This window comes from Clytia hemisphaerica, unplaced genomic scaffold (assembly GCF_902728285.1).
Source record: "Clytia hemisphaerica strain Z4C2 unplaced genomic scaffold, Clytia hemisphaerica genome assembly, whole genome shotgun sequence".
Classification (NCBI taxonomy): domain Eukaryota; kingdom Metazoa; phylum Cnidaria; class Hydrozoa; order Leptothecata; family Clytiidae; genus Clytia; species Clytia hemisphaerica.
Window position 1 is genome coordinate 858002 of NW_027104433.1, and position 26497 is coordinate 884498.

A 26497-nucleotide genomic window follows, 5' to 3' on the forward strand; every position below is an offset into this window, starting at 1 on the left:
TCCGTGTTGTAGCTGTTAATATATGCGATCGATTGTTTTAAAACATGACCTTCATATGATGGAAAAGATTATCTCAAAGTCAGCAATACGGTTAACGAATTTAAAAAGTCATTCAGGAATTATGTCTGAAGGTAGATATTTAAATTATAAAATTGTACAAAATCTGAAAAAAAAATTGCATAAAGATTTAAACAGATTCAAGCTTTGTTTATTGCTCTCCTGCTATTACTATTTCTTCTTCTTCTTAACAAGTCATAGAATGGCATCCATGATAGCTCGGCGTTCATTTTTCAGGAAGTTTGCGATGAGTGCATGTACAGAATCATGAGAGAGTTGTACTTGACGTACAATGGATGATCGAAAACCGCCTTCCACCGATTTGTTCACTCCGCGCGTTACTGTTCGTCTGGAAGAAAAAAGAAACCGAGTTTTAAAGATTTGACCAAAAGTCTAACCTTTTAAAGTCTTTGTCAAAAGTAAGTGGACACTTTAAATCTTCAATAATTTCTCAGCACCTGTTTACTCTGTATCTAAAAGCCATACGGAAAGGTATTTTCTAGGAAGCAGCGTCACATGAAAGGTCTGCAAAAAGTCTCTGATAGGCAGGCTTTACACCAAACGAACTTTATAGCTAAGGATAGACTCAGCATTTAGTAGCACATTTTCAACAAAACTCGACATTGAAGGAATTTTCTACAAAGAACTTTCAGATGAAAGTGTATGATTGGTAGGTCTAAACCTTTTTAAGTTTTCATTCGTGTTTTGCAATCGTTATATAATAGGTCAAAAAACAATTTGGTTTGATCAATCTTCAGCTAAATCTTTTTTATAAGAACAAAATTTTAGAAGCATTTAAATGGTCTTAACTTTTGAGTTTTAAGCTTAAAATGTTTCAAAATGTTCTTATTTTTACCATTTTGTATTTAGTTTGTGTGATTTCCTAAGAAATTGCGTGTTTTAGAGTCCACGAAGCCTTGTGTTCTTAACTTGTTCTTAATATTTTGGCAATCGAAGCCTTATGTTCTGATAAAGTTTGTTCTTATATGTAGCTTCTTTTTATTCTCACTGAGAACATGTCAAAAATAAGCGAAGCCTTGAATATTTTTGACATGTTCTTAATATTTAGCGAGTTATCGAAGCCCTTTATTCTTGAACAGTTTGTTTTTATGAATAACGTGTAGCTATTGATGGCAATGAATTATAAAAATCTATACTTGATCCTTCACTGCTAAGTAGAAAACCATTTCCAATTTTTCTGCTTATTCAGATTAGCCCATTTAAAACCAACCCTTTGCAGGGTGGCCAGCGATTTTAGTCATTGAAAATCAAGTATATTCAAGTACTTTTTGGAGCATTTTCGATAATTTTCAAGTATATCTTTTGCTATTTTCAAGTATACGAAGGTGCAAAATTCAAGTACATTCAAGTATATTTTGAACTTTACGTCCGGTGCTTCGTTAGAATAGGGATATCCGGATCCTCAATTTGCCAGAAATTTTATGGGCTTCCCTTTCTTAAAAATATTATGACAAAATTCTGTGCACAAAATAATGTCACTGATGCCAGAATTATTTTGACATTTTCTCAAATTAAACAACAGATCAAAATGTGCTTTAGAAACTAGTGAATTTATGACACCATGGCGTACTACAGCGGTTGTCTAATTTCTAGAATTTTATTACTAAACAGCTTACGTAGCAAGGTTGTCAAATCAGAAGGTTTGGTTCCGAGCGAAGAGGGTAGAATATCTTTTGCAATTCTAAGTAGTAGGAAGAAATTTTCCGATATTTCCAGAATGTTTTCTAGAGACTATCAGAAATATTTTCTTCAAATATCAGACTTCAAGACTTTTGAGACATTTCCAGTTCTAGCAGACAAAGAAACCGTGTAATTAAGAGTTTAGTCAATTCAGTCAAATCAAAAACTTTGCTGAAAAATTGACATTTTCCCAATTTTCAACTTCTTATTTCTAGAATCATTTCCCTATGGCTCACTGCTCCCTGAAGGTCTATTTTCTAGCAAGAGTTTTTAACATAGAAAATTGGCGGGCACTTTTCATGTAGCACTTTTCATGTCGCTACCTTTCAAACTTTTCAAAAATACCACCATCAATTTTAAATAGGTCAAGTGTCCTGATATTAGTGGGTTTCATGATTATTTGGAGGACCCACCAAGGTTGGGTCCGACGAAGAAAATTTTGAAAAATAGGGATTCAAAGATTGGCTAAAACCATCAATTTCAAGGGACTCTAGAAAGAAATTTCCTGACTTTTCCCTGACTTTTCCAGATTTCCCTGACTTTTTCTAAAAATAGCCCTTTTTCCAGGTTTTCCCTGACCGCTTTAGCATTAGCCTGCACAATTCATTTACCATGGGCTCCGTTTTTCAGCAGTAGCTTGATTTTTGAGCTGAAGAATATCTAAGATTCTGCTTTTACTTTTTTTCATTTTTTGTATGCCCATTAAGGTTCATCTTTTTAAAAAAAGCCATATCAAATAGGTTAAGTGAATAAGACCAACCAAGAATGTCCAACCTTACAAATAGGGTACAATACATTGTTATCAGGAGGACCCACCATGGTTGGGTCCGAATAGAAAATTTTGGAAAATTTATACTTCAAAACAGGCTGTAAGAGCCCTGGAAATAGAAGATTTGATTGAAAAAAGAAATTCAAGTATTTTCAAGTATTCAAATTTATCATTTTCAAGTATATACTGGAAAAATGGGCATTTTTTCAGAAACTCCAGTATAATCAAGTACCAATATTTTTTTCCAGTATATTCAAGTATTTTCAAGTATTTCCAGTATCGCTGGCCACCCTGCTTTGCCAAAAAAAAAAAAAAAGTCACTTGGTGGCATTTTCATCAGGCGGGGCGAGCGTCAACGCGATGGAATCGATGGAATGTAAATATGCAAATTCTTCCAAAATGTCAATCTCTAAAAAAGAGAAACATCTGATATGTTGCGAAAGTAACAATCTCAATAAAAAAACGAGTAAATTTTGGCTCAGGCTGGTTCTTATTGTATTATTACTTTAGAACAGTAAATTAATTTTGAGCCTGCAATGTTCCTAATTCTGATTAGCATTCGCAAACTAGAGGGAGGTAACCGATCAAGAAAAAGATACTCTATACTCTTGATCCACTCTAAGTTTGTTTTTAATATTCGCTGAGCCTCAGATTGTTATTAATTTGTTCTTAGATTTTGGCAAATTTCAGCTTCGTGTTCTAATAAAATTATTGTTATAAAAAAAGGCTCGCATTTGTTTTGGGCAGGTAAAAGGTGCATAGCAAACTAACAATGTTTTTTGAAATTTACTCTTTTCTTTAGTAGGATTCCACACATTGATTCAGGCCTGCTTTTTTTCTAAAATATTCCAAAACGAAAATCGAACTCACGTATAACGTAGTTGAAGAAAAGTTCATAAGTGAATGATTTTTCATCTTGTGCTTGTATCAGTTTCAATAGATGTAAGAAGAATTCTTCGTGTTTTGTCCATGAGAGTTGGGAGAGGACAATCAGATGGCCGATCGTCATGTTACGTTGAATACCCTCTGTGTATAAACCGTTCTAAAACAAAATCAAGAGGGCGAGTGAAAGAATCCTTCAAAAACGGGGCGGGCGAACGAGTTTTGTACACATTTGGGAATAAATCTATGAGCGCCGAGGGAACGGTTAAAATTCCAATAGGATCGGAAAGATCAACCAGGATCTTTGAAAATCTGAAAACATCAATCGAAAGTGACACTGTAGCTACGATCAACTCTTTTGATATACCATACAATTAAAACAAGACAAAAGAAGATCAGATAAAAATACAAGCAATCGATACCTTGAGGGTTGCGAAGATGATTTGCACCACGTAATTGAGGATGTCATGCGGGTTTGTCGTGATCAGAACAAGATTTCGACCTGCGATAACACAAATATAAATGATGAAAGAAAAATTCAGTCCTGAAGGTTTATACTTATTTGTAAATCCAAAAAAAAAAACATTGTTGATTTTTGGAGTAAAGGATTTCATGATGAAACTAACTTTGAGGATAAAAGGCCAAGCGATTTTCACAACCAATAAAACACGAGAAGAGTTCTACATATATCACAATAATACTCTAGGCTTTTTCATTGAAAAGAAAATAGATAATAAGCTATGGGAAAGCACAAACCTTCAGACTTGAGATTATGTTTTGGTTCATCTTGAGGTGTGTTGTTTTCGAATGCAGTTATTGGTATTGTAGAGATAACATCTAAGCCTTTCTCACATGCTGCCTTTCAAATAAAACATATTAATAAGCCATGAAAAACGAAGTTTTCTTTGGTAGGGAAATGGTCAAATGTCAAGCCACGGGTATACAATGTCCTGATTGATTAGACGATTAGCAGTAAAAGAACAAGTGATACTTTTATGGACCTACCTGGTTATGCATTTAACACATATATAATTGTTATCTACGTGAGTGTGACCATTAAACAATTATTCAGAACACAAATAGTGACGATCTATTAAAATTAGTCGCTTGTTTCTTATAAAAAAAACGTTTAGGAACCAAAATTTCATGCTCTTGAAATATCTTTCATATTCAAGACTTCGTGAGCAAGAGCATTGATTTATGCTTATTAATAGTGATTCTTATGGATAAAGATGCGTTTTTTGAGCTGAAAAATTCTTTTTTTACAAAAATCTGCTTGAGCCATCTTTTACCAACTTTCATGCAAAAAGTCAGAAAAAAACAATGATCCAATATTTCCACAAGTCCAAAAAACGCTTTTTTTAGCCGTTATTGGCTGAAATTTACCTCAAAATTTTTTTTTCAAAAAACGAGCTCCGTCACATTCGAGGGTTTATAGTTATGCATCTTTGTGCAAAAAAATCATAAAGAATGAAAGAGCCAATCTCGAGAAAAGCTAATACCTAAGTAATTGATAATGTGCTTATAAAAAAATATTGAATGTGGCCAGTTTTTCTATAAAAACACGCCTAGCAACCAAAAGTTCATGTCTCAACACACATATTCTTTAAAAGTAAGCCCTCGTGAGCAATAAAAAAAATCTATCTCATAAAAAAAATTGAGTAATTTGACTAAGAACATTTATGTATGCTTATTAATAGTGATTCTTATAGATAAACATACGTTTTTTGGTAACAGACGAACGGACGAACGAGCGAACGGACGAACGAACAAACACAGGTTAATTTATAGGACCTCCACCGGGTAGGTCCAAAAACAGTGCATTAAGAGGAGAATGTCGCAGTCCAATGAGCGAAACGCACAAGGTCTCGAGAAAGATTTGTCAATTTCGCATAGCGAAAGTATTCAAATTTCTGTCTATCGAGAAAATTTTTGGGGCGCAAATTATGGCGTGGGCGTTTGGCTGCGGGCGTACTACAGGCAATATTCTAAAGGTGGACTCACTCACAAAGATAAAAAACTAATATGCGCTAGTGCAAGAAGTGTAACCAAGCCTTTGTAAACATTCATCGTGAGAACTTTTTAATGGCTGCTTGATTGGGTGCACATGCTTTTGAAACTTGCTGCTGCTGTTTAAATCTTTCTCATGTTTTCTGGTCTTTTGTAGAGTATTTAAAGAGGTTTATTATTCGTTTACTACTAAGTATTTTATGTTTGTGTAGTTAGTGAATGCACCAATAAATTGATAATGCTCAGTATAAAGTGATTTAAATTTCCACAGGGACAACCCACCTCTTCTTCACTAAAACTACAAACAGCGCAGGTATGATTTTTTTCCTTTTTTCACCAGATAGTTATTTGTTAATAGTGAAACCAATTGTGACAAACAGTCAGTTTAGCAAGTATTTCCTAGAAATCATGTCGATTGAAATTCATTTTCTTATAAGTTAGTTACCGTGAGAGTAGGTAACTTGCATCAGTGAAGGCTAACATGCATAGCCCTCAAATGAATGACCTGGCTGGTCATTAAAATAAACTATATTCAGCTCCGCCTGCAGCTCTACTCTACCATTTTTGTTTTGATTTAACTTTGTATTTTAATGACCAGACGGGTCATTCATTTGAGGGCTATGCATGTTAGCCTCCACTGATGCAAGTTACCCACTCTCACGGTATAAGTTAAACTTGAATAGCCCTCAAATGAATGACCTGGCTGGTAATTAAAATACAAATTTAAATCAAAACAAAATGATAGAATTACATAGAGTTACACCCGGCTTCACAGTAGATATTTCCCCGCTGTTAAAGCTTTAGCGGCGGCGTCTGCTAATAAGCCGTCGGAATAAAGAATGGGCAACAAGGTAATAAATCAAATTAATCTAGCTTCAATCAAACTTCACCGATCTTGATACACCTTTTGCTAATCAGAATTTTCATTTTGAATCATTGAAAACTCCAGTGGTACCGATGTTTTTTATAAGATTCTCATTTCCGCATAAGATTCTTGTTACTTTTCTGGAATCTTTCCCCTATATATTTTTCAAAGGATGACCGGCAAGAGATTGGACCCTCCCCAATACAAAGGAGTCATTGTTGTGATTTGCTAGAAGGACCATTAATCGAATACGTATAATATTGATTCTTTTACTGTTTTTAGCACTTATTGCGTTCACTGGTGTGTAAACATTTATTTTATGATTTTGTAAGATTTACGGTCAACCTAGAAATAATCAATTTCAAAAGTCTCTATTAAAGCATTAGAAAAATAATAGCATCACTTTGAGTGAGGTGTAAGTCAATTTGTATCTGGTGGGAAAATTTGCATGACAGGTGTTAAATAAATCCCCATATTCTATCTTGACCAAAGTCTGTATGTATCCTTAAGTTACGAGCTTTTCTTAAGATATTTTCATAATTGGGTTGAGATTTTGGAAAGTTTTGGCAAAAATACCCAGATTTTAATCTTAAGGAGTATTATTTAGTCCCGCTGCTGAGGTCGAAAATTGTTTCGTTTCGTGACACATCTCTTAGAACTAAAAAAAATTGATGGGAACTGGTAAATTAAGATGTGTAGATTACGAATCAAAAGAATTTCTTTAAAGCTTAAAGTTGGCTAGTTTTTACCCTGCCATTTTCTCCAGAAGCTCAACTACTCAACTGCTTTTTGCCTTTCAAATGATTTTGATTGTGGTGCGCCATCATTCATATCATATCAGAAAGCTACAACGGATTTTTCTGATTAGCCATTTTCTCAATTTTAGAAAAATTCTACTGTTTATAGAAAGAAGTTAATATAAAGTTTGCACAAGTGAAATAAGTCTTTATATCACAAGTGACTTGTCATCAAAGCACAAAATGAAGTTACTGGCATCAAAGAATGAAAGGTCATTTTTTCTTCTTCATTTTCAAAACATATTAAAATTATTTTTTCAAGTATATTGCAGTTCTCTAAATTATTCTGAATTGAAAGATTTTTTTACGCTTATAAAAAGGGTTTTTTTAGTCGCATTTTTTAGGATTCTGAGAAAACAGGGTATCTACGACCTGTGTGTACAATACAATGTGTATATTTTGTGTAACGCTTCATTCAAAATACATAATGCTGCAGGAGTCACGTTTCACGCGTCTTCGTTTTCGTCGTCGATGTTCAAATATTATGCGAAATTTTCGACTTTAAGTCGTCTTGTTTTATCTACATTAGTGGAAGAAAATTTCACGGAGAAAAAAATACAGCGATTTTCGCAAAATTGGGAAAATAATCCTGCGAAAAATTTCTCTAGTATCATCTGCATAGTAATCAAAATTTCAGCCATACCTTTCTCTGTCCGGAACAGTACAAAGCGCAAAGATGACGTAATTCGCCTTTCAATGGATTCTAGAAAACAAAAGATTAATGGAGAAGTTCAGACATTCTGATTTAGAGAGAATCTGCTTAAAAACAAAGACAATAACCTTAAGAGAAAAAATTCTGCTTAACATGGAAACTGTGACCCGACTTGGAATACCCGAAAATATGTTGAAATCTACTATAACATTGGTGATATCTGAACACCAGAAGTCAGTTCCAAAGTATAAGGTTCCGCGTATTCACTGAATGAAAAGAATAAAAGTTCATACCAGTTCACGAACGTGATCCAATTTGTCAATAATCTTCCGAAATTTACCCTGAAAAAAAGAAGAAAAAAAGAAGAATAAATCAGTCATAATTGTCAGTCATAATTAACTAGAAAATTTAATGATATTTCATTTGGAGAATTCTCAGATCTATATATACCGCCTCCCCGAAGTTACGGGACGAAAGCAAGAAGGAAATTCCCAGGTGCTAAAGCTCAACTTCAGTTGAAAATTTGTTCGTGACGATGGAAAGAATTGACGTCAATAAAAACTGTTGACGTCAAATATTTCTTGTCTACATACAAACGAGTCTCAGAAAAGATTCAAACCAATCTCTCAGACATCTTCACACAAAGAGTTTGCACTTCACATTGACAATATTGAAATGATCCCATGCAATATGATGAAGCACGCGCGCAAACCGAACAGTAAGCATCCGTATCGTTTCCTGAACCTCAGTGATGGATGGAACAAGCAAACAGACAGTGGTTTCATGGAATCATCAACACAAGGCGCTACTGTAGGTGAAGGAGATGAGGAAGAAGGCTTCATTAATTGCTTTGATGAACAAACTGTCAACCTTCAACTACCTTTGAGAGATGTCAACCAAGATTTTGTACAAAAAATGAAAAAAGAGGTAAGGTTTTGAAACAGTTCATAGTTTGATATACTAAATGAGACATGCTCCCAAAAATATATTAAATCAAAGAAGGGAGCAGTGCACTATTCCTACGCTTTCGCTAACGGCGAGTAAGTTTCCGCTTGCGGACAAAATATCATGATATAATAAGTGGGGTGTGCTGAAGCACGAAAAAAGAGCGGCAAATCAAGAAAATAATGAAAGCCCGATTCTTTTAAAAGCCATATTTTGCTTAACAAATAGAAGCCAATGTAGTGTGCGTCATGCAATAAATGCAGGGGTATCTTTGAGAAACGATCGAATTAAAAGAAATTTTTTAACATGGCTTTGTTGGAAGAGGCTGCAGAGTTTGTTGAGATCGATTTAAACGATGAACTTAGCCAATTGGAAGAAACGATACGAACAAGCTAGATGCTGAATGGACCTACCTGATGATGAAAGTTAGATAGCAATGCGAGGAGAAAAAAATCAGTCAGAAAATATATCGTTTAGCGAAAATGCATAACGCAATAAATTCATCATTGATTGTTGATGGGGGGAGAGGGAAGGGTTGTAGGGAAAAATTAATAGAAAGTTCTGGTCGCAAAAATCAGTTTTATTGACAATTGAATCATGCTTGATGGTGAGCATTGTTATCAATAATGTTTTTGTGTGAAGAACATAGAAATACAAGGAAAACATATAATGAAAATCTGCAAAGACGGCGATTTCCGGCATTTTCAGCCGGAATAGAATTTTTCTCAAAAATCGAACTCGGCCATGTTTTAGGCATTGCTAATACGCATCTTTCTGCAAAAAATCAGAAAAAGCTAAAGATGAAAATTCGAGAAAATGTAAAAAAAACGGTTTTCCGGCATATTTCTGGCATTTTCGGCCGGGAAAAAATATTTTTCGAAAATCGGGCTCCGTCACATTTTAGGTATTGTCATTTTGCATCAGTGTGAAAAATTTCATGAAAAAATATAAAGTACAGCTCGAGAAATTCAAGAAATACCGTTTTTCCGGCGAAAATAGGCTGTTCCGGCGATTTTTAGAAAGTTCCGGCTTCAAAAATCACTTTTATTGACAATTAAACCATGCTTGATGGTGGGCATTGCTATCAATAATGTTTTTGTGTGAAAAAACAACGAAATATAAGGAAAAATTTCGATGAAAATCTGCAAAAACGGCGATTTCCGGGATATTTCCGGCATTTTCAGCCGGAATAGAATTTTTCTCAAAAATCGGACTAGGCCATGTTTTAGACATTGTTAATACGCATCTTTGTGCAAAAAATCAGAAAAAACTAATGATGAAATCTCGAGAAAATGCCAAAAAACCCGTTTTTCCGGCATATTTCCGGCATTTTCGGCCGGAAAAGTACGTTAATTGAAAATCAGACTCTGTCATATTTTAGGTATTGCCATTTTGCATCAGTGTGCAAAATTTCATGAAAAAATATAAAGTACAGCTCGAGAAATTCAAGAAATACCGTTTTTCCGGCGAAAATAGGCTGTTCCGGCGATTTTTAGAAAGTTCCGGCTTCAAAAATCACTTTTATTGACAATTAAACCATGCTTGATGGTGGGCATTGCTACAAATAATGTTTTTGTGTGAAAAACAACGAAATATAAGGAAAAAGTCCAATGAAAATCTGCAAAAACGGCGATTTCCGGGATATTTCCGGCATTTTCAGCCGGAATAGAATTTTTCTCAAAAATCGGACTAATTCATGTTTTAGGCATTGCTAATACGCATCTTTGTGCAAAAAATCAGAAAAAACTAATGATGAAATCTCGAGAAAATGCCAAAAAACCGGTTTTTCCGGCATATTTCCGGCATTTTCGGCCGAAAATGAATTTTTTTCGAAAATCGGGCTCCGTCACATTTTGGGCATTACCATTTTGCATCTTTGTGCCAAAAATTAGGAAAAACTAATGAGCCAATCCCGAGAAAAGCTAGTAACGAACGGACGAACGAACGGACGAACAGAGGTTAATTTATAGGACCTACAGCCCACCGGGGTAGGTCCAAAAAAGAAAGAAAGGATAACAGAAAAGTATTTACAAAAGGTGCAAGTAAGGTTTATCGTGAACCATATCTATATAAGTTTATCCACCGAACTTCATACATGATGGGCCAAAAGCATTTTTCAGCTCGATTGAAAGTTTATATTGAAGACGATGAGCATATTTGGCCGTTTCATATGTCGGCTGTCTTTCAAATTAAAACCATTTTAAAATTTACAACTTATTAAAATAAGCATAGGTCTGAAAACTTCGAAAAAGTAGGTAAAAACGGAAGAACGAACCAAAATCCACTGCAATTGTGATGTTGTTTGGGGGCGTTGTAATCTGTTAGATTACCTTTGCCCATTGTGGATTCAGTTATCAACAATTTAGTTTCTGCATTCAGCTTACTGAGGATTAAAGAATTTTTATGCTTAAAAAGAAGAATTAGTATTAAAGCAACGAAAGTGCACGAACCAAAATCCACTGCTTTCCTAAAACTCTCACAACTCTTTATAGGACGGTGCAGTTGAGATCAACCTCGAAAAACGTATGCAGGAAATGGAGGTCGTACTCAACTCCCTGGAAACAGACATTGAACGAGTCAACACAAAGATCGAGAAGAAGACTAAAAATATACACTGGTACAACTTATACAAACGATTTCGCGTCAGAACCTTAAAAGGTCGTCTCGATAATATGAATATCAAAAAACGAGAAGCTAAGCTTGTTCTGGATCTTATTGATGCTTTTGTTAACCCACAAAAACGTACACAGAGCCGTGGTTGGGGTTCCATTGTGAAGAGCGAAATACTTCTACCAGATGATGTCTAAGGGTGGTCCACCCTATGTATTTACTGATAAACAAATGATAATCACAAAAATATAGTATAATTCCACGAAATCAATTCAACGTGTTTTTTGATATGAAAGAACCTTTGAGGTGATCTACAAACCGCACATTTTGTGCCCCAGAGTTACCTGACGCAGACTTTGATGAAAGTTTTTACTCTTTACGGTAATCTCTATCTCAGAGCTCGGTGAAATGTTTCTCAGCGAAGATAAGAATTTAGGTTTTAAGAAGTGTTTCAGCATAAAAAATTTTCCGACTGGGGAGAGATTTATTTTCATAGCGTCATCCCCCTGCTAGTTTGGGGGGGGGTTACACCCTCCAAAAAGCCAAAAAAAGGTGGGGCCTAAAGATGTTTCAAATATTTGAGGGACCTAATGTACTTTGGGGAGCTGAAATCTCATCATTCAACGTGGGGGCTGAATACTTTATCTTAATGGTTGGTTTCAATTACTCAAATTAAAGCTCATGAAGGTGAAAAATAATTTTCGCCTGTGGCGCAATATCTTTATATAAAGTGAGCAAAATATTTCATCTTAACCTTCGAACTGCCTAAACCCAGGCTGGCGATGTTTTGAATTTCCCGCTGTGCGAGCTTTTACGGCTGATGTCGGTAACATTTTCTAATAAGGAGTCTTATCGGCTATGTGACGCGAGGATGTGATAACTTGTAGACAGAATCTTTTCTCACACCTGATAAAGAAGCGAGTCGACTTTGAAGGTGTTTAGCCAGTTCCATTGTGAAGTTTTCCATTGCTCTTTGATATGACTGAATTCTGAATAAAAATTTGAATGAGAAAATGAAATAAATAACAAGCTAGATGCTGAATGAACCTACCTGATGATGAAAGTTAGATAGCAATGCGAGGAAAAAAATGAAAAAAATCAGTCAGAAAATATAGCGTTTAGCGAAAATGCATAACGCAATAAATTCATCATTGATTGTTGATGGGGGGAGAGGGAAGGGTTGTAGGAAAAAAATAAATGGAAAGTTCTGGTCGCAAAAATCAGTTTTATTGACAATTGAATCATGCTTGATGGTGAGCATTGTATCAATAATGTTTTTGTGTAAAAAACATAGAAATACAAGGAAAAAATCTAATGAAAATCTGCCAAAACGACGATTTCCGGCATTTTCAACCGGAAAATTTTTTTTCTCAAAAATCAAACTCGGCCATGTTTTGAGCATTGCGAATACACATCTTTCTGCAAAAAATCAGAAAAAACTAAGGATGAAAATTCGAGAAAATGTCAAAAAACCGTTTTTTCCGGCATAAAAATGTTTTTCGAAAATCAGGCTCCGTCACATTTTAGGTATTGTCATATTGCATCAGTGTGCAAAATTTCATAAAAAAAATATAAAGTACAGCTCGAGAAATTCAAGAAATACTGTCTTTCCGGCAAAAATAGGTTGTTCCGGCGATTTTTAAATAGTTCCGGCTTCAAAAATCAATTTTATTGAAAATTGAAACATGCTTGATGGTGGGCATTGCTATTAATAATGTTTTTGAATGAAAAAAACAACCAATTATAAGGAAAAAGTCCAATGAAAATCCAGAAAAACGGCGATTTCCGGCATTTTCGGCCGGAAAAAATTTTTTCTCAAAAATCGGACTCGACCATGTTTTGGCCATTGTTAATACGCATCTTTGAGCAAAAAATCAGAAAAACTAATGATAAAATCTCGAGAAAATGCCAAAAAACCCGTTTTTCCGGCATATTTCCGGCATTTTCGGCCGGAAACAATTTTCGAAAATCGGGCTCCGTCACTTTTTAGGAATCATCATTTTGCATCATTGTGCCAAAAATCAGAAAAAAGTAATGAGCCAATCCCGAGAAAAGCTGGTAACAGACGAACGAACGAACGAACGAACGAACGAACGAACGAACGAACGAACGAACGAACGAACGAACGAACGAACGAACGAACGAACGAACGAACGAACATGGGTTAATTTAAAGGACCTCCACTGGGATACCCGGTGGTGGGTCCAAAAATTTTGCTGTTCCGGCGATTTGAAGAAAGTTCCGGGTGCAGAAATCAGTTTATTGACAATTGAATCATGTGGGTATTGTTATCAATAATGTTTTTGTGCGAAAAAAAAAGAAAAGGAAAAAGTCCAATGAAAATCTGCAAAAATATTGATTTCCAGCATATTGTCATTTTCAACCGGAAAATAATTTTCCACGAATTCGGACTAGGTTAGGTTTTGGTCATTGCTAATACGCATCTATGTGCAACAAATCCGAAAAAAACTAATGAGTTGATAACAGACAGACGGAGGAACAAATGAATGGACAAAAATTAATTTAAAGGACCTCCAGGCAATTCCAATATGTACCTTAAGTGGATAAATTTTCGCGTGGATTAATTTTCGCAGTTTTTGCAAATTTTAGCCATTTTCGCGAAATTTAGTCCACGCAAAAATTTTGAAGGCCTTTGATTCGCGAAAATTAGTCCACGCGAAATTATTTGGAATTTTACAATCGCGAAAATAACTTTGTCTGCCTTAGTTCGATCAAAAACACACATCTCTTTTCTAGTTACAATTTATATAGTCGCGAAGTTAAATAAAGAAGGCCATTTTCGCGAAATTTAATCCACGCGAAAATTTTAGAGACCCTTGATTCGCGAAATTTAATCCCCGCGAAATCTTTAAAATCTTGTCTCGCGAAAATTAGTACACGCGAAAATTTATCCACTTAAGGTACTTTATTAAAATAGGAAATAATTTTTCAAATCTGGTGCTTTATAATGGTCAAAAACTCTCAATCCTTTCATTAGTAATGTTATTTCTTTCCTATTTTGACGATTAGGGTTGTAACGATCTTGTTCTATATTTTTAGACTAGACCTATAATAAAGAGACTTAATATATATGATATGATACTGGCTTGTGTCGCTTTTACACTGGCGACGAAGAGACTATTGAAACAAGATACATATAGTGATACACACAAGACCACTAGCTGAAACTGGACACAGACACAACACACTGACAGACTTGATCCAGAAGAAAGACTTGGACGTCTTACCAAAAGCTCAGTCATACCAGGTTTGCCCTGGACCTTCGAGGTAAGACTATTCCTTACTTTATTACCATACTCTATTTGACTGATCAATCACTGAATCAAGACGCTGCCAACATAGCACAGGAGACGACTTCACAAGACACGTGATTAAGGAAAAGAAGAAAGACACGTCATAGTCTTACTGAAACTTTCATCACACCAGGTGTGCCCTGGTCGTTGTAGGTAAGACCTTTCCTTTTCCTGTCTAATACGAACAACGCAGTTCAAGATGAATTTCAGTCCTGAACAATTCCAGACACTTATGGCAGCTATCACTGGCGGTCAGCTACAACAAGCAGCTCCTGCTGCGGCAGCTGCAGCACCACCAAAGAACGATCCATCCGCACTTGGGCCGATACGACAATGCGGACTAGGTACTGACAAGATGCAGAAGCTCATTCTGTTTAACGAATGGCTTGATGATGCAGAAAACAGGATGGACTACATTGGTGTAACAGAAGACAAAGAAAAGATCATCCTCCTGAAAACTTGGGGAGGACCAGAGATGGTTGAGTTGATTCGTGCAGAGAGATCACACCTCAACACAGGAGCCCGAGCAAACGAAGAAGGTGCACAAGCAAATGGGGAAGGTGCAGAAGCAAACGCAGAAGCTGCACCTACCTACATGCAGACTATTGAACGGCTACGTTACTATCTGAGACGTATGGTCAATCGAACAATGGCCATGCACCAGCTTCTGGGGACCAAACAAGGAACACGAACGTGGGGTGACTTCCTTCTAGATCTTGAAAAGAAGGCCAAGTCCCTGAACTTTGACAAGAAACCTTACACCACAGAGGAAGCTATAAAGGATGCTGCCATATTCGGCATGAATGATGTCAGCCTGAGAGAGAAGGCGCTTGCGGAGGATCCAAACCTAGAGAAACTTTCTAGATGGGGCCAAGCACGAGAGGCAGGCCGAGACGACGCCCACAGCCTGGACAAGACAACACATGTCAAACGTGTTCGACACGAAATGAATCAAGATAATATGACACAAGAGGAGATAGACGAGATGATTGAAACCCTGAAAGTAATGAAGCTCAAAAAGGCAGGAAAGTATAGCAACAGACACAAAGGATCGTGCAACCGATGCAACTCCAGCCATCAGTCAGGGAGATGCCCAGCAAATGGCAAAGAATGCTTCACATGTGGTGGGAAGAACCATTTTGCCAGAACTCCAATTTGTCCTGGAAAGAAGACGGTCAAAAGAATCAACGCAGATTACTTTACAACATTGAAGCGAAATGACTCGAACCAAGAACCTTCTACACTCACTGCCATAAAGAAGGTGACCAAGCCAGCAGACAAATGGGTCGATGTCAAGATAGGCGGCACAAAACACACCCTCTTCGCAGACACAGGTAGCCAGCACACCATCATCACACCGGAACACTACAGCGACGCCATGGGACCCCTGGAAGAGCCGGACATCATACTCAGGGCATGGGGATCTTCAAACAATCTCAACATCACCGGAATGGTTCACACTGTGATCGAGAACGCCAAAGGAAGCAAGATCAATAGCAAAGTATATGTTGTGGACGGTTTTCAACCAGAACCGCTACTCGGAGACAACGACGCAGAAACACCTAGGATTCATCACCTTCAACAAGGAAGGAAAGAGCCCCCGAACACAAGACACAGTGCAATCAAGAGGATTCCCCAACTCATCAGAGATAACCCTTGGGATACAAGTCGAAACACGTCCTGACAGCAACGAAGCAGACCCAACAGAGATCGAAAAGTAATGAAACTCGTCGACGGATACCGAGGTCTAGTCTTCGACGACAACAAAATTGGATGCATCAGACGAAGCCCATCCACCTCGACTATGAAGAAGAATTCGAGCCAAAGCAACCACCATTTCGCAACGTTCCAATCCACTATCAAGGCGAAGTCAGCAAACTCCTTGAATTTCTGAGAACACAGGGGAGTGAGTGATAACGGTGTGACCACACGAGAAAGCTATGACTGCGTGATGAAACGTGGGTGATAACAGATAAAAGCAATGGTCAAATCAGGATGAACATAGACAACACACCACGCAATACGGGGATGAAGCGCACTCGATTCCACGTCCAAACCACCACAGGAGATCCGCCACGACCTGAAGGAAGCGAAGATTTTCAGTGAAATGGACATGGGCTGGGGTTACCATCAACTTCAGCTAGACAAAGAATCCAAGACAAGAGCATCTTTCAAACACACGAGGGCCTTCACAGAATGGAGAGGCTGTATTTCGGACCCACAGCCTCAAGCGGCGTCTTCCACAACGAGATACGGAAAGCATTTGCTGGCCTCCAAGGCTTCACTACATTGCATGACAACATCCTAGTCTACGGAGAGACTATAAGGAGCATTACAGAAACCTCGCAGCATTCCTGGATCGTTGTAAAGAGAATGGCACAATCCTCAAACCGTCCAAATCGACGTTCGGGACAGACAAGAATCAAATGGTTTGGTCGGACGTTCCATTCCAATGGCGTGACAGCGGACCCAAAGAAGATCAAAACATCAAGACGGTGTGCAGACCTGAAAACACAGAGGATGTTCGCTCTTTGTGATGGCTGCCAATACAATGCGAAGTTCACATTCGACAACAAACTACAAAACAACATATGAAGACACTACCGCACCGATTCGCAAATTGTTGAAGAAGGGGAGAAATTCCGCTGGCAGGAAAAGAGGAAACTGCATACCAGACGCTGATGCAAATCCTGGACGATCCAGCAACTCTACAAGCGTACGATCCCAATGAAAAGACTCATGTGGTGTCGGACTCATCAGAGGTAGGAATCCAAGCAAGCATCTACCAGGAGAGGGGAGAAGGTATGCGGGTTCCGATAGACCACAACAGCAGAGCTCTAACCGATGTTGAACAACGATACAGCCCAATTGAAAGAGAAAGTCTTGGTCTCTGTTTTGCAATGGAGCAGTTTCGCTACTACGTTGTCGGAAGTCAATTCACAGCATGGACAGACCATGAACCTCTCATTCCAATCTACAACAATCGACAGAAACCAGCATCTCGCAAAATCAGCAACCACAGAGACCGGGTTCAAGATCTCCAATTCAATCTCCGCTACCTGAAGGGGAAAGAAATGCCATGCGACTATGGCAGCAGACACCCGAACCCGATATCCCACCTCACAGAAATGGAACAAGACGATCTAGGCTTCGATATTGGAACAACCATTCTAGTACGGAAAATCAACCTCAACAACACAACACCGGCGATTGACATCGACACCATCAGACAGGCTGCACAAAGTGATCCACACTACCAACAACTCATAGAAGACATCTCAAAAGGCAGATCAGAGCCGCCATCTGGATCAGAAGTCAACAACAGAATTTACAAAGAGCTATCGGTCGAAAATGGCGTCATCATGAGAGGGAGTCAAATCTATGTCCCAGACACGCCCATGCAACCAGGACAACGCAACCTCCGATTGAATCTTATTGACATAGCACACGAAGGACACCCAGGAGAAACCATGATGAAACGATACATGCGGTCAAGATTGTGGTTCCCATTGATGGACAAGGCCATACATATTTTATTTTCTTACAGTTACATAGACTGACCGCATATCGGTTTCACAGCAGTTTTTTTTAAGAGATATTTTATTTGACCCATGTACAAGTAGTGTGCATGTGTAACGATCTTGTTCTATATTTTTAGACTAGACCTATAATAAAGAGACTTAATATATATGATATGATACTGGCTTGTGTCGCTTTTACAAGGGTCGCAGTAAAAAGCTTTAAGAAAACTTAGATCGACTGTGATCTAGGCCTCTGCTAATCCGCTAACGAAAAATTTTGTTGTAGATCATTACCTAAAAATAACATCAACTCTTTTGCCTATTTCTCACAAACAATGAAGTATTTTTTGGAGGGAGGTTTCAATTTCAGACACCCTGATAACTGAAAAACATTGCCAAGAAAAATCTCTGGACTCACAATGGATTTTTCTCATCTTGTTTTAAAATGACAAGAAATGGAAGAGACTAATGGAATCATCAACAAACCTTGGTAGTAATTTGCTTCGAGTAAAAGTTGAGCATCGATTGCCACTTGTAAACATTCACCCAGGTTTTCATTCACTTTACCAAGAAGCCCTGTAAAATAAATGAAACACTTTTTATGAAGTGGACGGAGGATCGAGACAAAAATACCATTAGCTGCTAGAAATTTCATCTATTTTTGTATTAATTTTATCTCCTTTGGATCTTGGATTAAAATTTCTCTACCAAAAATTTTAACTCGACCTGGCTCGACTACTTTTAAACTCGGTATTTGTCAGTCGCACCCATTTAGTGTTTAATGTCGTCTGTACTCCCGTTCCTTATCTGAAAATTATTTTATATTAGGTCAGATGTTTCCTTTTGTTTTATTGTGCTGAATTGATCATCTACTTCTCTATCCCAAATTATCCTCAGATGAGTCAATTCAATAGAGCTTTTTTTAGATTGACGAATCCTTTCTCAAAGAAACAAGCTAGATGCTGAATGGACCTACCTGATGATGAAAGTTAGATAGCATTAAGGAAAACAAGCAACATGCTGAATGGACCTACCTAATGATTAACATCAGATGAAAATAAGAAAAAAGTGACAATAATTGTACAAAAATTCAGAATGGAAAAATAAAGCTTGTGTGTTGAATATTGTAAAATGGTAAAAAGAAATTTCCCCAAATACAAAAACCATTAAGTCCCAAAAAACCCTATTTTTAAGCAGTTTTTAGCCCAAATTTGCCCAAAAAAATTTCCCTTGAAAATCAGGCTCCGTCACATTTTGGGCATTGCCATTTTGCATCATTGTGTAAAAAATCAGAAAAAAATTATGAGTCAACATTGAGAAAAGCTATATTTTCTTATTTGGTTAAAGGGAATTTCCCCCAAAATACGAAAATCCGTCTTTTAAGGCGAATAAGAATTTTCCAGGAAAAACCACTTCAGCCATTCTTTAGAGAATCTTGCCCTCATCTTTGTACAAAAAATCAGAAAAAATTAATGACAGGATTTTGCACAAAGTCCAAAAAACCTTATTTTTAGGCAGTTTTTGGCCCAAATTTGCCCAAATATATTTTTTTTCGAAAATCGGTCTCCGTCACATTTTAGGCATTGCCATTTTGCATCATTGTGCAAAAAATCAGAAAAAAATAATGAGTCAACATTGAGAAAAGCTATATTTTCTTATTTGGTTAAAGGGAATTTCCCCCAAAATACGAAAATCCGTCTTTTAAGGCGAATAAGAATTTTCCGGGAAAAAACACTTCAGCCATTCTTTAGAGAATCTTGCCCTCCATATTTGTACAAAAAATCAGAAAAAAGTAATGACAGGATTTTGCACAAAGTCCAAAAAACCCTATTTTTAGGTAGTTTTTGGCCCAAATTTGCCCAAATAATTTTTTTCTCAAAAATCGGGCTCCGTCACATTTTGGGCATTGTCATTTTGCACTTTTGTGCCAAAAATCAGAAAAATCTAATGTGCCAATCCTGAGAAAAGCTGGTAACAGACGGACGAACGGACGAACAGACGAACGGACGAACGGACGAACGGACGGACAAAGGTTAATTTATAGGACCTCCACCGGGGTACCCGGAGGTAGGTCCAAAAACGGAAACAATCCGTTAGAAAATAAAACGTTTAGCGAAAAGGCATAACGCGTTAAATTTCATCATTGATTGTTGATGGGGAGAGGGAAGGGGAGAAGGGAAAAATAATATAGAAAGTTCCGCTTGCAGAAATCAGTTTTATTGACAATCGAATCATGCTTGATGGTGGGAATTGCTATCAATGATGTTTTTTTTTTGAGAAAAAACAAAGAAATGTTAGGAAAAAGTCAAATAGAAATCTGCAAAAACGGCGATTTCTGGCATATTTCCGGCATTATCCGCCGGAAAAAAATTGTTCTCAAAAATCAAACTCGGCCATATTTTGGGCATTGTTAATACGCATCTTTGAGCAAAAAATAAGAAAAAGCTAATGATAAAATCTCGAGAAAATGCCAAAAAACCAGCTTTTCCGGTGAAAATCGGGCTCCGTCACATTTTGGGCATTGCCATTTTGCACCTTTGTGCCAAAAATCAGAAAAAACTAATGAGCCAATCTCGAGAAAAGCTGGTAACAGACGGACGAACAAACGGACAAAGGTTAATTTATAGGACCTCCAGGTAGGTCCAATAAAAGCGAGTTTGTGAATTTGCACTTTGAGGACGGTAAAGTGACTGAAGCAATTTGGAAAAATTCTCAGTTCTGACCCGCAAAATCGAGGACGGTAAAAGTGAAGAAGTGCTAAATACCGTCGTCCTCAGCCAGTCAGGTTGTAGACAAATTAGAATCTTTCTGTCTCCGACCTTGAAAAACACACATTGCATAAACTTACTATAGAAAAGACTTACCAGGGTGAACGACTACAGAAATATCGTCTGACGAAGACTGGTGATCTGATGAATATCCCTGAATAAACAAAACAACTTCATGAAAATGTGAATGATCCAAAAATCAAAGGAGACTAAAGGTGCAGGAATTGATAATTAAAAATTCGAAACTGTAACTTATAGGTTAAGCATTTCCAATCCATGTGAGGTGAAATAAAAATTAAGAAATTCTAGCATGATATTGAAAACCTAACCCTTGTCGCAGAAGAAAATCAATATACCGATGCTTCATCGAGTTTCCTTTTCTTTTTGGGTGTTTTGATTACACTATGTGTTTTGGTCACAGAATTGGATGTTGAACTGATATGTTCCAGAAGCACAAAATCTCTCTCTTCACCTGATAGAAACCAAGTAGTGTAAATAAAATGGGTAATCTTGGATAAGTGTTTTGTCACTTTCCTCAAATAAGAGGGTCTTGTCATTAAAAGCGGTTTAATAGCTTATAAATTAGAGACACTTGGTAGTAAAACACCAAAGAATCATAGTTCGAACCCCCCCTTTCTTAAGGGGGAATGACACCTTCCAAAAAAGTGAAGGGAGGGGGGTCAGAAATTTTCATTAAAAAAGGGGGGATAGCTAGGAGGGGGGAGCGTTTAAGAAGGGGGGCTTACATATACAACTAAAAAGTGGTATTATAATTGCCAGACTTAATTTTTCTTTACTGTTTTCCTTCCCTTTTTACCATAAACAAATAGAGAGAGAAAACAAGGGGATTGATTTTTAGAAGGGGGTAGCAGCAAGAAGGGGATTATCGGATCGAAAATTTAGCCCGAAACCCTTGGGGATAGGCATTTTCAAAGGTTGGGGGGATACCAAGAAGGGGGGGGTCATTTAGATCTTAGACCAATAAAGAAATGAAACTACTTTTCTCACTTTGATTAGTCTTATGGACAACGGACGAACAGTATTCCAGCACAGCCAATAAATGAAGTTGCAAGAGACCATAGAAAATCGCCAAAGGATGTTTGTTTTCTTTTGCATTGCTCAACGTCTTTAAACGACTCCTCAGTGGCCTGAAAAAAAATGAGAGAAACACCCATAATCATTACCTCATCTTATTGATGCCGTGCAATTCGACCAATTTCTGTAATTTTTTAGCGTAAGGGTTGAGGTAACTAATTTTTCAAAGATAGATGGTGATGATTTGTATATAATTTTGATTTCAATAAAACTCAATGTGAGCCTCAAAAAGTATTCTCCTCCTAAAAACCTTACTTATTTTTAGTTGGGTCGATTTTATCTTTGAATTTCAGGTAATTTGACCAGTTGAATTTGGTTGCGAATTGTACAGTGTTTTCATGAATGGCAATCCAGCTTGATGTTGTATCATCCAAATCCAGTGTTGAAGTATCGATGGAAGTGAAGTTGTTCTTATTGACGATGCATGCAATATAGAGCTCAATCATCATGTTTAGATACTCCAGCATTTGATCCTCAGAAATATTGATTTTACCCTGTACAGAATATTTGGTGAACTTTTAAACTGAAAGTCAGGAAAGATTTTCTACCAAAACTTTACAGCAGTTTAAAAATCACCAAAAAGTAGTTGCTAAAGAAGTGATTATGTTATTGAGAGAAAAGGCCCGAGACTAGCGTGAAATAAATCTTGGTTTGTCAAGACTAAAATACCTATTTTCCAAAAAAGCAATAGGATTTTTTAGTATTACGGCAGGTTTGGACAGAATCAGTTGGAAGACAGCTAAATTGTTGGGATGATGCTTGCTCTTATAAAATGTAAGTAGAATGCATGAAGAATGTGTGCATTGGGTAGGTTCAGGGTATTTTCCATGCACCTTTTTACCACCGCCATTTGGTGACAAAAACTCAATTTCAAATTGAGTTCAAATGTGAATGTTACATAATGCAAAGTAGAGAAATATGGTACAAAAACTTGAAGGAAAATAAACTCAATGTATTGGAACAGATTGGCATGAGCCCAACAAGTAACTAGGCTGTCTTTTCATAACCAACTTAGAACCTTTAGGCTATTAAGATGCATGAAAACACCTTTGTAGAACGTTTAGAGGGGAAAGAACTTTTTCATGGTGGGCCACTGCTTTGAAACTCAATTTTTGAGACCAAAACGGTGGTAAGGAAAATTGCTTAGAAAATCTGAGAAAATACCCTGAGGTTTTATCTTACAGATTTGCAGAGAGAGAAGCAAGGGATGTACCTTGTGTTTTGGTGTTTCTTTAGCAATATTGGTATCAGGGCTTTTCAATATCAGTGGTAAGATATCACACACTGTAAAATAATGTTGATGAGTAACAATGAATGGTTATCAATAACACTAAGTGGTAGCGTAATATTGCAAATTTTTAAATTCAGCATGCCTGAAGGTGTCTAAAAATCAGCAGAAAAGGGTTTATTTTGCAAGTAAAAAAAAGTAGAGAAATTTGGATTTGTCTTAAATATTTTCCATAAAAACCTTATGTTTTGAATGTTGGCTTCAAGTTTAACACATTCAAACAATGGACTTAACTAAAGCTGAATTTAAAACTTACCAATCATTTTACGATAAATATTGAGTGGCGTATTTGGACTTTCCTGTTCCTCTGCAGCTTTCAGCTTTGCAATCAATTTGATCTATGATGTGAATTATTTAATTATACTTTTATATAATTTTAAGGAAAAATAAAGAATAAAGGCTTTTCAAGTAAACAAGATTTAGTGAAAAATTTGAAACTAAAGCACCTACAGCTTGGTCTTTGACTGCTCCTTTGAACCTTTTCAGGACCAAAAGTGAGATCCGGCATTTGTCAATTAAGTCAGAATGATGATCTAAAATATGAAAACAAGGTTAGTTGTACCAAAATTATTGCTAACCAATATTAATTTATCAAACCAAAAATATACTTGTATCCCTTTTAAAATGAATGCGAAAAGGGTGTTGTGATGTGAAGACAATTGATTTGAGATGAAGTATTTGTCTTTTGATGTTATATTTCATGAAACCACAGTTAACATGTTTCGGCATTGGGTTGGAAGAACTGGTGGACTTTGTATCCCTATCACTTGATATCCCTTTTAAGTTTTATATACTAAAAGGCTCCACCTCCACTAACATTAATAGTGAAATATTGTTACTAACATGAAAAACTTAAACCTACTTGCATATTTCAGGAGCAATTCTTTCTGGTGTGTCATTGGAAGAGAATCAAACATCTCTGAAAGAAATCACGTGTAAGATAAAATTAAGATTTTGCCATCCAAAAACAAGTTATTAATTAGTATTGTTTTGATTTATGGTTAAATTCAGATGTGTTTGATTTGGGTGACTATGACCAAAACAGTCGTTTTGTTTTCTTTTATATCTCAAAAGTTTAAACATATACAATGTCAATTTAAGTCAGGTTTTAAATGTTTTACCTTTAAGAAAGATGGTGTCATTGTTTTGGGTTCTGCTGCCATCTTGTGAATGAAATATCCGTGCAAGTTCTTCCCATAATGTCTTCTGACTTGGAAAAATATTCAGCCTAAGAATCAAGACAAAACTATCATTACCAGAATGTGATCATTAATAATAACTTGATCCTTTAAAAAGCCTCAGAATTTCAATTATAGAGAATGATAGATCTTCCATATGATTAGCTTGGATATCCAGACTGCAAACTACTTCACCCTCTAGTTTTTTGTAAACATGTCCAGGCTTATGCTTCTTAGCGTGGGTAGCATAGCTCAAAACTTACATATCATAAAATAGTCTTGCACATTTCTGGATACGACCGGCACTTTTCTCCATCATAAACTCTTCATACTGTGAAAAGAGACATTGTCATTATTAAAATTATTGCATTGCATTGAATAAGCATCTAGTAACTAGTCACTTACCAGTCTTAGCATATCAAAAATTATCTTAAATTATATTAAAAATAGCATTTTTGTTATCAACAAAATATGTACAACCCTTGGTGGGATCTATTGGGCATAATCCTGCCTCCTAGAAAATGACATACCCACTTTATGGCCCTTATCAATCACAAATGTTGGATAATAATTTGATTGTGCTCACTTGAATATTGAAATCCTTTGGGAAGAGAGTTTTCCCAGTCAAAAGCCATGATTTAGCAGCACAGACATCTCCATTAGATTCTAATGTTCTTGCTGTTTCAACAAACCATGAAGGTGTTGCTTCTCCTTTCTTTGTTTTCTCTTTTATCATTTTATCAATTTGCCACTAAAAGGAAAAATTGGGCAATAAATAAAGCTGAAAATAATGATAATAATGCTTAAAAGTGCAATTGCAATTGCAATGATGTCACATTTAGATAAAAAACACTATTATATTGAAAATAATTTCATAAACAATATGCCACATTACATAGTGAAAGGAGTAAAGATATATCTAATCTAGGTTTGAATTTTTTTCAAATCAATATTGTTGAACTTATTCAAAACAGTTAATAAAAAACAAAGTAGTAACAAATTAAACAACAAAGTAATTCAGAAAATTCTCCCTTGATTATGTATGAAAAATATTTCTCAATCTCTAGATACATATTTTACCTTCAAATATTTACAATATTGTAAAAATACTGATAGCAATGGCAACAATCAAGATCCAACTAGACTGAGCTATCTACTTTGGTCTTTGTTAAAAAAATGAGCATGAATTTCATATTTCTTGCTCTCAACCAAGACTTCCACCGGGCCCAGACAAACCAAGCTGTTTATCAACAGGTGGTCCAATCTCCATGAAAACAGACATCAACCGATGATTGGTGTTGATCATTTTGTTGGCACATTTCTCTACACAATCATGTTCTTCTGGTGCCAGGCTTCTACGTGACATATCAACAACACAGGAAGAAAAACATTGATCTGCTATTTTGTTAAACAGTTGCATGAACTCACGGTAGTTTTGTATAGCTACACTTTCCACATTGTAACCAGGTCTTGCCATTAGACAAACAAACTTAATTTGATAAATAATAGGTCATCAGTTTCTAAAAATAAAGAAGCCAATATTTTTGTGTCAGAATAGCAACAGCAATACACTAATTTGGTCCTGTAAACCACCAAAATCAATATTACAATGATACATACAATTGACTTTAAATACAAATTTTCCCTTGGAAAACATTTTAAAAATGTTACCAAGGTTAAAATGAGAAACCTTTTTTATTTTGAAGATTTTTGAAACTTTGAAAAACAGCATGCTTAAATTTTAGTAATTTTGAACGGAAAGCAGACAAGCTAAAGTCTGTCTCAATATAATCGGCAACAGTCTGCAGTAGAGACAAAATAGGCTGCAACTTTTGATAGCATTCAAATTGAAGAAGAGAAAAGTCAATTCTTGGAATCAGAGAGGCAAGTATAACCAAAGTCATTTCTATATTTTCACCAGACAGGGTAAATGAAGGAGCTTTGGAATGATCGATAAAAATTACAAAATGACCAGCAATTAGGCTGTTAAAATGATGGTTTGCTATCAGCCAACCGACTCCTCTCTAAACTTGCCGACCTAAAAA

The 26497-nt window shown here is 36.4% G+C and overlaps 3 protein-coding genes across 3 annotated transcripts in view; 2 read left to right on the forward strand and 1 right to left on the reverse strand.

Moving 5' to 3' along the window:
• Window positions 1-26497, forward strand: part of LOC136820675 (integrator complex subunit 4-like) — a 159987-nt gene that overhangs the window by 49413 nt on the left and 84077 nt on the right. The window lies entirely within an intron of this gene.
• Window positions 120-25203, reverse strand: LOC136820677 (integrator complex subunit 10-like). Its single transcript, XM_067076876.1, has 20 exons — window positions 25039-25203; window positions 24716-24783; window positions 24396-24502; window positions 24137-24193; window positions 23725-23807; window positions 23531-23612; window positions 23200-23270; window positions 22242-22480; window positions 21900-22039; window positions 21248-21363; window positions 20988-21045; window positions 18610-18699; window positions 12195-12277; window positions 8027-8074; window positions 7725-7784; window positions 4166-4268; window positions 3832-3911; window positions 3398-3569; window positions 2849-2936; window positions 120-406 (listed from the first exon to the last, which is right to left on the reverse strand). The coding sequence occupies exons 1-20, from the start codon at window positions 25186-25188 to the stop codon at window positions 253-255; spliced, it is 2049 nt and encodes a 682-aa protein (XP_066932977.1). The 5' UTR covers window positions 25189-25203; the 3' UTR covers window positions 120-252.
• On the forward strand, window positions 8346-11555 carry LOC136820682 (uncharacterized). Its single transcript, XM_067076881.1, has 2 exons — window positions 8346-8660; window positions 11171-11555. The coding sequence occupies exons 1-2, from the start codon at window positions 8409-8411 to the stop codon at window positions 11483-11485; spliced, it is 567 nt and encodes a 188-aa protein (XP_066932982.1). The 5' UTR covers window positions 8346-8408; the 3' UTR covers window positions 11486-11555.